Source organism: Stegodyphus dumicola, chromosome 9 (assembly GCF_044657685.1).
Source record: "Stegodyphus dumicola isolate Sdum_Otavi_A_Nest chromosome 9, ASM4465768v1".
Taxonomy (NCBI): domain Eukaryota; kingdom Metazoa; phylum Arthropoda; class Arachnida; order Araneae; family Eresidae; genus Stegodyphus; species Stegodyphus dumicola.
The window spans coordinates 151431884-151445364 of NC_140776.1; the positions used below are offsets into that span (position 1 = coordinate 151431884).

The window sequence follows — 13481 nt, forward strand, 5'->3', positions numbered from 1 at the left end:
TCATCAATCAATGAACAGAAGGCGAAATCTGTAGTATGGTTCTAGATCCAGAAAATAACCGCTTTCGATAGTGAAGAAAGTGACAGAGAGGTTATTGAAAACGAAAAAATTTCGATTGAGAAGTTATTCTCGACGCAGCAATTACAGAACTTGAACAGTGGAACTTTGTAACTGAACAAGAAATTATGTCTGTTTATAGAATTAAAGAGAAAGTATTAGCACAAAAAACGAAGCAACTTAAACAAACATTGAAAGAAATGTTTAATAAAGTAAACAAATAAATATTAATGTAGCTACACCATACATCTATCCCTTTTAAACTGGTAGACAAGCCAGTTCTTGTTAACACTTTTTAATGAATGATTTCGGTCTTTTAAAATTTCAAAACATGCATGAATTATATATTTTTGGAATCGTCTGTCTGCTTTATTTTTAGCTCAAAATTGAAAATTTGAAAATTTTTATGTCACATGTCCTCTTAACAGATGAAACTGTTACGCGTGATATCTTAGTGGAACATCTAGAAGTTTTAGTTGAAAAAAACGAAAAAATTAAAACCCTTAGATATTAAAATTAAACATTTAATATATGTAAACTTAAATGAGGAAGAAGAAAGCATTAGTTCAGATTACAAAGAAAAATGTATCAGGTATAGTAACAAGATTAAACGTTTGTTTATTGAAAAAGAACGAAAATTTTGCTGCGTGTGGACATCTGGAAAATCTTACGTAAGTACTTATATTGATAGCTTACATTTACCCTTTTCAATTAAATTTCCTAAGTTAATAATAAAACCGTATTTAGGATATCTGAAATATCTGAACGAATTTTGGAGTTCATTTCAAAGTACTATTAATCTCAATGTTTCACGTTTAAAAACTGAAAACATACTTGACAGGAGGAACGTTAAATGTAGTATCTGCTTTTCAAGTAACACATAAAATTATGACAATGTGTAAAGTTACTTAGAGATCGTTTCGGTTATAAGGATATTACCACTGATTCTTTTATCAGTAAAATTTTAAACCTTCAAAGTGTTAAAAATTCTTCAGAAATTCGAGCTTTGAGAAAGTTACATAATAGTTCAATATCGCTACACGAAATACAGATTTAATGCAAGAGGATTCAAAATCCTATGGCCCACTTTTGATTTCAAATGTTCGAAATTTATTGCCGGAAAATCTTGTTTTAGATTTTAAAAGAAACGCAAATTCAAAATGTGCTATTACAATTCCTGATATTCTTTCTTTTTTAAAATGTCAGACTGAATGTCAAGAATCAGCATTTTTAGCTTTTTAGAAAAGGTTTCTCAACAACTTCTCATAATTGCCACACATCCAAATGTTATAATTGTAATGGATTTGTTCATTTTATCTCAATTTCGTCCCCACAAACTTCGCATACCCAAATATTTATCTTGAGGAGATTTCGACCATACATCTGTCACGTGTATTAAAAAAAGCTGAGAGGCAAAGTACTGGAGAAACAGTACTGCAACATCGGGAAAAAATTAACACTGTCACATCAATAAATTTTAAAGTGCCAAATTTACTCCATAAAGTAATCAAAATTAATGACGTATCACTTACAGCTCTGATTTATATCGGAATCGGAGCTGCAATTACCTGTAACTGTATTTATAAATAAGTGTGAAATCATTCCTTAAGTGTATTCCATAACATGTTGACTGGCTTCGGAAATGGCAAAATTAAACCAATAGGTATTTCAGAAGGTGTTGTGATTAATGGTGCTCGTATTTCTAAACATGTTGTTAAACAAATTGATCCGGAAGATATGCACTTCAATAATATTTTCCTTAATAATATTTCCAATCAACATTTGAATTAGGAATAAGTCCTACTGCCACAAAAGAGCAATCTACGATTATTGAAAATTATGTCTCTGGTTATAAACATCTCAAAACTAAACTACTAACATTGAGATGATTATTAAGCTTAAGATAAAACACCCATTTTAGACTATCGCATATTAAATAATACGGTAGTTAACCTTACCTAGTTATATTAGTAACCTTTACCTTTAATAGATTTCTTGGGCAAAGTACAAGATGCTCGTACGTTCAACTACTCATGTTGGTGAAATTCAGCAAGTGATTAATTCCATATACCAACGGAGTATCTATACAACTCCATCCGAACTCAAATTCGGAACTAAGATGAAATCTGCTAATCATGACAAAATTGCAGCTGTTAAGTGCAGAGATCCAGTTATATTTCGTAAACGTGTGCGATGATCTTCGCAAGGAAGCTATACAACAAATTTTCAAATTGCAGGCTGAAAATCATAAAACATATAATCTACGACGCAAATCATGCTGTAAATTCCAGCTTCATGATGCAGTGGCAATCAAGCATAAACAATATGGACCTAGTCTTAAACTGAAGCCCAAGTTTCTCGGATCATGCAAGATCGTGGTAATGAAGCCAAATGACACATGATGTTGAAAAATGTGGTTTCTTCGATTGACCTATGAAACCTTGGACTGGTTCATCAGAATATGTTACCTGAACTTTAGTGTTATATAGACATTTTCTCATATAAACTGATCAATGCCTTTGGTCTTTAATCCTGTTCAACTTTTCTTTGATAATGATTAGTAAATTTTATTATTTTTTCCAGGTGCTTTTATTAGAAGATCCCGATTCTATACTATATTTCTTTATCTGTTTTACTTTAGTATTTTCTTTCATAGTTTAATAGTATTACTATTCTCAATTTTAGTGCATTTTATATGTTAAATTTCACTACTTACTCTTGTCGTCTGATAGCAGATGATGATGTAGGATGGCCGAATTATGAGGGAAATGACCATCTAACTATGACTGTAACTGAGTCAGGAAATACAAAAAGCGCCAACTGGATGAGCAGATGAGCAAGCTGACGAGGCATTAATGATGACAAATGTTAACGGAAATGATGTTGTGCTAAGTTACGATGATCCGTAAACTGTTATTTTTTCTTCTCTTAGCACTTTTTATTTATGTAAATAAATCGTACTTTATAATAACTCGATGAGTTTTAGTTATAATTGTTAGCGATGAGTTTTAGTGATGTTTATTAGTGATGGTTTTCCTGTAGATATATCTATATTTAAATCTATATCTATATCTATATATCTATCTATCTGTCTATCTATATATATATATATATAATTTGTTTAATATTAGTAAAAGACATTTTCACATAAAGAAAAATTAGTGTAAGAGTATCCGTTTCGTTCTTCTTCTGAAATTTCAGGCGATGCAATGAGGTGATGCAGTAATGTAATCAGGCGATACAACGTTAATCAAAGGAAACAGGACTTGTCTTTTCACCAGTGATGCCGCTGAACATGTATCCAATGAGAAGCTTCCAAACATAAATGGGCTTCATTTCCAAAGGCACAACTATCCATCCGTGGCTTGAGTTTCATGATGGCACCGACGGGAGTACACAAAAATAACTCGCAATCGATGTCAGTTAATGTATGATTGCAATAATGGTAATAAGCCAGCCGTTAACATGTATCCAGAATTGTGGATCTTTGTAGTCCTCGAATACAAGTGGCAAATACAGTGTTTGCAATGAAACTGAAATGCTTGAGGTGTATTGCCCTCGAAATTTTAAGATAGCGTAGGCACTTCTAGTTGGGAACTCTAGAGCTTTATTAGCATCTGCAAAGTCAGAAGTCTGAATCCGTAGTGATGTTAGAGGTACTTAACCTTTTATTGAGAATTACAGGGCAAAATGATGAATATATCGGAATTCAAAAGAGAACAAATTCTTGGTTCTTATATGGCAGAGTTATCGGCTGTCAAGACAGCAAGTCTTTTTAATGTATTGGAAAGCTACAATATCTAGTGCAATATCTATATGCCTAAAAAAGCGAAAAACTTTGTCCAGTCGCAATAGTTGGTGAAGTAAGAGAATTGTTAAAAATCCTTAAATTATTACTAAAAATAAAACAGGGATTGTTTAAATTAAAGCAAAATTTAACATTCTCGTGAACGCATTGATTTTTACACAACTTGCTTGTCGGGAGCTGATAGGGCTAATATTCATGCTAAGACAGCTACAGCAAAGTCACTGGGGATTACTAGCCGTGCTAAATACGAATTTCGTTGTAGGAACTTAGTGTACGATGAAACGCGTGCATTTTTTAGCGATGAATCCATCTTCACCGCCTTTCCCACCCCTGGGCAAGTTTGTGGACAGCTCTTTCAAAGGAACGCGATCCGGATTATCTCATGATATGAGTGAAGCCTGAAAGTGACCCGATGATGGTTTGGATCATATTGTCGTGGTAGCTTTAGGAAATATTGATTATTTTTGACAGTCACACTATTGTCAAAGATTATAAATAGTCCAAATCCACCGAAATGTTCAAACAGTTTATACCGAAAGACACGCTGTGTTTCAATGTAGTTAACCCATCAACTTGCACCACCAAACGGATGAGAAAAAAGGATTTGAAGAGCAAGAAAATAAGCTTGATTACTTTCTTGCATAATCCATTGACTTCGACTCGAGCCTGCCTGGTTATGAACAGGATTGGATGCCCTTTCTCTCCAGCATCATGAAGTGAAGTAGATATATTTTAAAAGATGAATGGCTAAAAATATCTTATAATGCTTGAATAAGACTTGTATTAATAATTTTCAAAATATAGCGCTGCAGTATTAGTCTCCATCATATTAATTATTAAATATAATCGGACCCTCGTACTGGAGGTTTCGTTTATTCGCGATCGCGATTCACATCGCGATAGATAAGTTCTATGTAATTTTTAAATGTAGGCCAGTTGATGACCAACCTACGACCAAATGTGAAACACAAACTCAGAAACAATCTAAGCACTGCATTCCAATAATAATCAAGATTAAATACGTTTTCTTAACGGATTTAACTTAATGGGAACAACATTGTCCTGCCGCTCTCGTACTCATAAATTTCTTATTTGCGATGCAGTAGCTTCCAGTGGTAAGTGCTAACAAAGCTTCTAAAACTTAACAGTAACTGTGATGTCTTATCCATTGATGAGAAAGCAAACATTTTTGGAGAGTATATTTTGCATTATTGTATTTATAATGTAGTTTATGGTGTGTATATTTAATATGTAACTTGATTTCGCACTAAGTGAATTTAAGATCATACCACATTTAATATTGATTATGTTTATTGTGCTTGGATGTATCAAACTTTACCACATTTATCTATGTTACATGAACCAAGGTATGTCCTGGAACGAATCACCCACAGATATGAGGGTATTACTATTTTTACACTAGATGCTAGGTCATTGGCGATTTCAAATAAGAAGCGCGATTAAGACCAGCCTATAATAAAATATAACGCGCTCTGGCGAAACATTACTTCTATTGCTTTCTGAACTTTTACCTCTTGAACGTGTGATCTCAAGGATATCTTAAAGATTAATATAAATTGAATACATCCAATGATAACGCGTTCTGCAATTTCCATATTTGTAGCATTCTTCCCGTAAACAAAGAATTTCAATTTCATTGGCATATTTTACTTTAAAATATATTTTAAATTTCAGATTTTTCAGATTTAAACACTGGAGAAGTATGTCGTATGTATTATGGACATACTTTTAAGGTGATTCGAAGCACTTGATGATTTCTGTTTTATTAAACTGATGCTTTTTTTAGAAATATTTTAAAATTAATTCTTTTCTATTCGGTGTCTTACTTCGAGTTTAAGCATATATTTATTTGCTTAAATAAGGTTTATTGACTGTGCTCTAAATAAATGCATTATCAGCTCTTAGTGATACTAATATATAAAGCGTTAAAATGTCTTATATCACATTTTTATAACTTTATTTACTCACAAAAGAGTATACTGAAATATCAGCTCTTTCTTACAAAACATATTATATACTCTGTCATAGGTATATTCAATTCAGTCTTTGTAGAAGTAACATAATAACTGTAATGTGGAACACGATTTAAGAAGCCACATCCTTATTTTAATGTAAGTATCCTTTCTTAAACCTCAAATTTTTACATTTTTCTAAATTTCGTAAAATAGAGTATTAGAACTTTAGAACTTGTTCATTCTATTTCATCTGAGTTTTGATTATTTTTTCTTAGAATAAAGAAATGTCACAAAGAAATATGTCTAGGTATTCAAGTGTTAAATTTAGAATTTACGTTTCTATGGAGTTTCAACGAATGAAATGGAAGCTCCATTGTGAATATTATTCTGTAAAAACTTGGTATGCGTTTCTGAAGACACAGACAAAAATATTTTGTAATATTTTACTATAGAGTTATAATATTAATTATAGAGTATTTTATTTTTTCCCATTCTAGTTTTTCTAATTTAAAATTAAAAAGTTCAATAGATTATTGAAAACGGTAGTATTTTCTTTCTTTTTCCAATAAATATTCTAATATAAAGTATGAAATTTTATTGACTGGTTTGTAAAGTCTCTAAACAGTCGACAGCATTATCATCATATGTAAACAAAAAAGGCTATTCAATGAGAAAAGGAACGCACCTTTAATGAAAAATGACCAGTTTAAGATTCTAATAATGTAAATGCGATTCAATTACGAACAACTCTGAAGAAGCAAAACTTTACTTTTCGAAATGTAATAAATTTGTCATTGTAACTGTTGACTCCTTAAATGCAAATGACTTGAAAGACTCGACATAAATATTTTTACATGATGATAAATACCATAACAAAATAAAACTAAAACTATTTTAGAGCCTGTTATACTTATCTTACATTATTGCTATAATATATATACTCAAATTTAATAAAACTGATAAATTGTAATACATAAGAAAAGTTTAAAACTCTTCGTGTGTTTTACAATATTTAGAAACGAAATTTTATACATCCGCCTTCTTAGCGTGCCTTTGTAGTGTGGTGGTCTGCGCACTGGCCGTGTATTCCAGAGGTCCGTGGTTCGATTCCTGGAAAAGGCGTTGCATATTTTTCATCTCTCCTGCTTCCAAAATACCTAATGACTCTACAAGTGGCGCCCGAACTAAAAGGGTGATGGATGATGACTCTCCACACCCAGGATTTGACGATTGGGTCCCCTAAAAACCTCAGTCGCCCTTTAAAAGGGGGGAGTATATAAGCTATTTCGACCGCCTTCTTAGCGTACCTTCGTGGTGTGGTGGTCTGCACGCTAGGCGCGTATCCCAAAGATAGATCCGTGATTCAATTCCCGAAGGCGTTGCATATTGTATCTTCTTCTGCTTCCAAAATACCTAATGACTCTACAAGTTTCCTCAAATAAGAAGTTACCTGTTTTATGAAACGAGGTTTCATAAGGCAAAATTTAGAAAATGTTAGTATGCATATTAAAAATACGAGGGCTTCTAGGCATTATTAGTCAAATTATCTTCAATTTTAGAAATATAAAGGAAAAATAAATATCTCTTACAGTGAATAAAAAACTAGTTTATTTCAAGCAGTGTATTACAATATGAAATTATTTACATCTTTGCTTTACACTTGTTCATACTACTGTTCATTTTTTGTACATAGTGTTTCGTCTCCAATTCAATTTCATCAGCAAAGTTCTGTAATATATAATACACAGTTAAAATCTGTTATATAAATCTGTTCAGAATCCTGAATAGATTGTTTCAGTTTTGAGGAAGTTTTGATTCATCACAGATATTTTTCAGTAAGAAACAGTTACTTTAGTAGGATCTTTTCTTCTTAAAATTTGCTGTTTCAACATCTGTATTTCTTATAAACACTGTACAAATATTTTGCTAAAACATCAACAATAAACTCGATGATTTCGACAAATGTTATTAAAGACAAACCTAAGAATAGACCTAAGTTGCCACCTATGTTCGCGACTAAGAATTCCCACTGAAAGAACAAATTTACATACTTTATTAATTTGAAATAATCAACAATATTGCATTAAAAATTTAGCTATTTGTAATACGTAATCGGTCTCAAATATTTGTTTAGGAGATTTATGAATAGGCTTTAGATTTTAAAATTTGCTAGTATATTTAAATCAAACAAAATTAAAAAATAATAACTAAGACGGTTATTAATTTTTTTTGTCTTTAAGCAATGATAGAGTCTGAACTAAAAACATTCAATAACATTTCATTAACATTAGTCTCAATTTGCAAAGACAATTACGTAGCCTTCGCTCCGCCCAGACTTGCTTTATATAGAAAATACAAGAAAGCTAGATACCTGCCTCTCATCCATAAAACAAACATTTATATCAAATGAAATACTGATTTGTGTACTGGATAACTTCAAAGTAACTGCACTGAATATATATGTGCTTATATTAGTATATTGAATGGCTGTGATTTAGAAGAACTTTCCCGCTGCAAATCTGACTTGTCGAAAGCCAGAACTCAGTATCTTGTATATCTATTAACATGAAATTTTATCTTTCATATTTTATTTATTTAGTTATTTAGATTGTAAAATTTATTTAGTTATTGGAATTACTACTAAAACGTATAAAAAAGAAACATGATTACATTTAAAATATTCCTTCTAAAAATTTTTCAGTCATTTTTACTTAAATTAAGCATATGTTTTTAAAACGAAATATCTAATATTTTCGAATACAGAGTACTTTTGATTATTCGGGGAAGCAAGTCACGAATAAATTAAAACACAGATAATTCAAACTATGAATTCTCGCGCATATTGTTTGTGTCTATTTCTTAAATAAACCAGTCATTTTACTTTGTTTTTGCCAATTTAAACGTTTAAATATTTGTTGAATTTCACAGCTATTTTTAGAAATGCTGTTTTCTTTGGTCGATGAAGTCCAATAGCGTTTAAGGATAAATCCTTTTTATCTCAGGACTAAGGTGTGGTGTGGTGTATTTAATTATGGCAAAGCACACTAGGGCTATCTGCCTAAGGGAAGAGATGCCTTTCGTGGAGGACTTTCTGGGGGAAACTGGCTCGTATACACGTTACACATGGGGAAAACCACGAAAACGCCCATGCAGCCAGCCCGTTCGCGGGATTCGAACCTCGGACCGAACTACCAGTGTTCAGCGTATTTACCGCTCGGTCGCTGGTGGGCATCTCAGGACTAAGATATTAATCAGTATCTTCTTCGCTTATATTTTCAGTCGCCCGGTACAGTCGAATCGCTATCGAACCATTTTTCGATGTTTTCCTTCCCCCCTTTTTTTTTTAGTCCAAAGGGGCTTTGTCCTTGAAGGACTATTGTTTTCGTTTTGCGATTTTGCGTTCAATTACTATAAACGACGAATCACTTTTCAAACTGTAGCCACCAAATGCTAGAGTCCTGCATTGTATTTGAAAAAAATTAAATAATGAAAAACAATAATATTTTTCCTGGAAACTTTTACTTTTTAAAAAATCCTTCACTGCAAGAACCCTTTTAGTCTTGAATCAGTCTTCGAATATCTCTCTGTTCATCGTTATCCCTTTTTGATTGTTATAATCTACACTCCCGGTTATACCGTTGCGTAGGCAGACCGCGCTCTGGTTAAAAGTGACCTCTGCTTAGTGAAGGATCGAATCAGTAACTGATTTTTGAATTTATTTATTTTGTATAACTTACTCTTTTAAGAAGGTGTTAAATTTTATGTGTGAGGACTAATTAAGGTTTTGATTTGAATTATGTTTGCTTACTGGTTATTGCAGGATATTAATTCTCTAATTTAATTTAAGAATTGAATTTAAGGTTAGGTAAATTGTTTTGGTATAATATTAACTAAAAAGATAGTGTTTTAGTACGTGTGATTCGATGATTTCATACTGTGCATGTTAGGTTGTTTACTAGTACAAAAGTATTAGGTTTTAAGAAGGTTTGTGAATTTCAAATTTTGAGGCTTTCGAAATACTCAGTATGTTTTTTAGATGTAATGATCGATACTTATGTTTTCTGTAAAAGTACCGGAGTTGTCAACGAGTGGATTTTTTTTTTTAAAGTTTTGCGCGTAACTGGCAGCTGATTTAGGTTAGCTTGACAATTTGGGAACTTGTTTGAATGATTCAAAACTATTAGAGGGCGATATGTCGAAGAAAACGTGCCGTTCTGCTAGACAGCCTGACCCATCAGTAGAGATGTTGGAAGAGACAGCCCCGGGCGTAAGTGGTACTTCAGTTTTTGGCTTGGACCCACTGGAGTCAGTTCCTATTTTTACGGCGAGAGAAAATAGCATTAGCCTAGCTGATTTTTTAGATAGACTCGAACTGATAGCATCACATGTAGGATGGACGGAGTCAGATAAAGTTACGGTAATTCGGGTTAAACTTGGGGGGGGGAAGCCACGGAATTTGTTAGGAATAATCCGCGTTTGAGGAGCGAAGCTGGCTTTTCCTACCTGGTAGGTGCCTTGAAGGACAGGTTTACAACAGTTCAAAGTCTACATTCCCATATTCGCTCCCTTATACAGGCATTTCAAAAGCCGCGGGAGTCAGTGAGACAATTCGCTGCGCGTATCGAGGCTTTATCTTATAAAACAGTGCCAGTAGAAAGGATGGGCGATCCGGCAGCAGAGACTCAGAGACAGGAATTGCTATTATCTGTTTTTCTAGAAGGATTACACTTGCACCTTAGACGTCTGCTCTTGCCCCATAATCATAAATCATTTATAGCAGCGAAAAACCACGCAGTTTTGGAGGAAGAGATGTGGATAAAAAACCATGCTGAGACAGATTTTCAGTCAGCTGAAGTTAAGGCGGTCCATACTACGGGTACGGTAAATTCCAAGGACACTCTTTGCGTTTCAGGTGAAAATGTAGAGCTTGTAGAGGCTATTAGATTGCAACAACAGAACTTAACCCAGTTGACACAGATGATGAATACTTTGCAGAGCCAAATGCAATCTTTGATGATGCATAATCCTCGGTCGAGATCCTTACAGCCTAGATGTTTCCGTTGTAACCGGGTAGGACACATAAGCAGAAATTGTTATGTAAATGGCAGGTCTAATAACGAGCAGGGCAGATCAGATCACAGATTTCGACAAAGAGAGGCAGGAACGGCGAATAGACTTAATTCTCATATGGCACCCGAACATTTGGCGGTAGCATCCCAGGATCGAGGTGCAACTGGTAGCAAACTGAATCACCAAGCTCAGACATTTAATTTAAACTAGAAAAGGGTGGGGAGAAACACACTTCCATTTCATCTTCGAATGCCCTTTTGGAGGTGCCATTTATCTTTGTAGTCACTACAGGAGAGTCTTCATTACCAATAGTAGAGGGTTCTATATTAAAGACAGAAATTAAATTTTTGATAGATTCGGGGGCAACGGTTAATATTATAGAGGAAAAAATTATTGCAGGGTTGTAAAGTTTCATTTTTTCTCCTTGTAAACTTTATTTAAAAGGAATTTCTAATCAGAATGTTCTAATCACACGAAAAGTTTCCCTTCCCGTAGTATTGCAAGGCAGGATTTTTCCTGTTGAATTTCTCATTAAGGACAAGGATTTTTCTTTGCACTATGGTGCCATTTTAGGAACACAGTTTTACTTGATAATGCACTCATTCTGGATTTTAACACTAAACAATTACTTGGGCAAAATTTTGCTTTACGTTGGTGTGACAGTTCAAATTGTCTCTTTCCGAGACCGATAGATTCCTTGGATTATTGCTATGCAGTTCGTAAACATAAACTTTTGCCGTTTTCTGAGAATATAGTAAAGGTAATTGCTCCTACGTTTAATGATTCGCATGACACAGTCCTATTAGAGCCGATTGATAAAAACTCTCATAGTAAATTCTCTGTGGCAAGATCAGTTAATTTAAATAATGATTCTAAGACTTTTAACGTTACGATAGCAAATTTTACTCCACAGACTATTCATATTAACAAAAGAACTAAGTTAGCATCTATTCTTCCTGTTGCTATGTCTTCAATAGAAACTGCTTGCGTGAATAACACGACGACCATGGAGAAAGGAGAGGATTTTGAGTCGTGTGGGGGGGGGGAGAATTTGACTTTTCTCACTTGTCACCGGATCAGCAGCAGCACCTGACTAAGCTTTTAGGCCATTACAATGACATTTTCGCTTCTTCTGTAACTCAGCTAACGGGGTGCGATACAATTCTACACAATATTAACCTTAAGGATAGTATTCCGGTTCGACAAAAGCCATACAAAGTGCCTTTTCATCTTCGCGAGGAATTAGATAGACAAATAACAGAATTATTGGATTCCAATATTATTCAAGAAAGCGATAGTCCTTATAGTGCGCCGGTTCTTTTTGTAAAGAAAGCTGATAATACTTATAGACTAGTGACGGATTTTCGGAAACTTAATGAAAAAACTGTTGAAGATTCATTTCCTCTTCCTAATATGCTCGAGCTTGTGGAACAGTTGGGTGATGCGAATTTGTTTTCTACGTTGGACTTAACTTCGGGATTTTTCCAAATGAAGATCCACCCGGATGACACCTTTAAAAGTGGTTTTTCGACCCCTTCCGGGCATTACGAATGGCTTCGGACACCTTTTGGTATGCGCAGTGCACCCAGTTCCTTCCAAAGGCTCATGTCTGTTGTCTTAGCCAATCTGCCCCCGTTAAAAATAGGCATATACATAGATGACATTGTGATAGCTTCGAGTACTTTTGACGAACACCTTGAAAAGCTTAAAATAGTTTTTGACAGACTCAGAAATCATAATCTTAAGTTGAAACCGTCCAAGTGTCATTTTCTCAAAAGCCAAATAACTTATCTAGGATTTAAAGTATCAAAAGGTATCTTACAACCAGATGACAGAAATTTAAAAGTTGTACAAGCATTTGTTCCTCCTCGGAATAGAAAAGAAGTTAGAAGGTTTCTCGGGCTTGTAGGTTTTTATAGAAGATTTATACCTAATTTCGCACAGAAGGCTCTTCCTCTTACACAGCTAACAAAAGAAAAAATTGTATTTAAATGGACCAATGAAGCTCAAAATTCCTTTGACACTCTTAAAAATGAACTTTTAAAGGAACCTATTTTAACTCTACCTAATTTTTCCAAACCGTTTTCGCTTTGTATGGACGCTTCCAATTTAGCCTTAGGGTCTGTTCTTTGTCAGGAGGATGATACTGGGTTCTTGCATCCAATTTGTTACGCAAGCCGGAAGTTAAAAGATCCGAAGACCAGATACAGTACAGTTGAAAGGGAAGTTTTAGCAGTAGTTTGGGCAACTGCCTTTTTTCGCCAGTACCTTTTAGGAAAACGGTTCACAATTTATTCAGATCAAACGTCGCTGTCCCACGTACTAAAATTGAAGGATTCCACTTCCCGGATAGCTAGGTGGATTATGGGCTTGTCCCAATTCGACTATACAATAATACATAAACCAGGGAAATTGAACGTAACAGCTGATTTCTTGTCTAGAGCAGTAAATGTAACACATCTTGTTCAAAATTCTGTCAGTCCAGACTTATTACAGACGTTCAAAGAAGAGCAGGGTTCAGATATGCAGTGTAAGCAGATTATTTCAGATATAAAAAAAAAAAAAAAAAA

General features: G+C 34.0%; 1 protein-coding gene across 4 annotated transcripts in view; it reads right to left on the reverse strand.

The window, feature by feature from the left end:
- Nucleotides 1–7426: 7426 nt before the first annotated feature.
- Nucleotides 7427–13481, reverse strand: part of LOC118200351 (degenerin mec-4-like) — a 124927-nt gene continuing 118872 nt past the window's right edge. For all 4 annotated transcript variants that reach the window (XM_085824239.1, XM_085824238.1, XM_085824241.1 and 1 more), the window contains one exon: nucleotides 7427–7870. In XM_085824239.1, coding sequence (XP_085680365.1) covers nucleotides 7727–7870 — 144 coding nt within the window. In that variant the 3' untranslated portion in view covers nucleotides 7427–7726. The remainder of the gene's footprint in view (nucleotides 7871–13481) is intronic.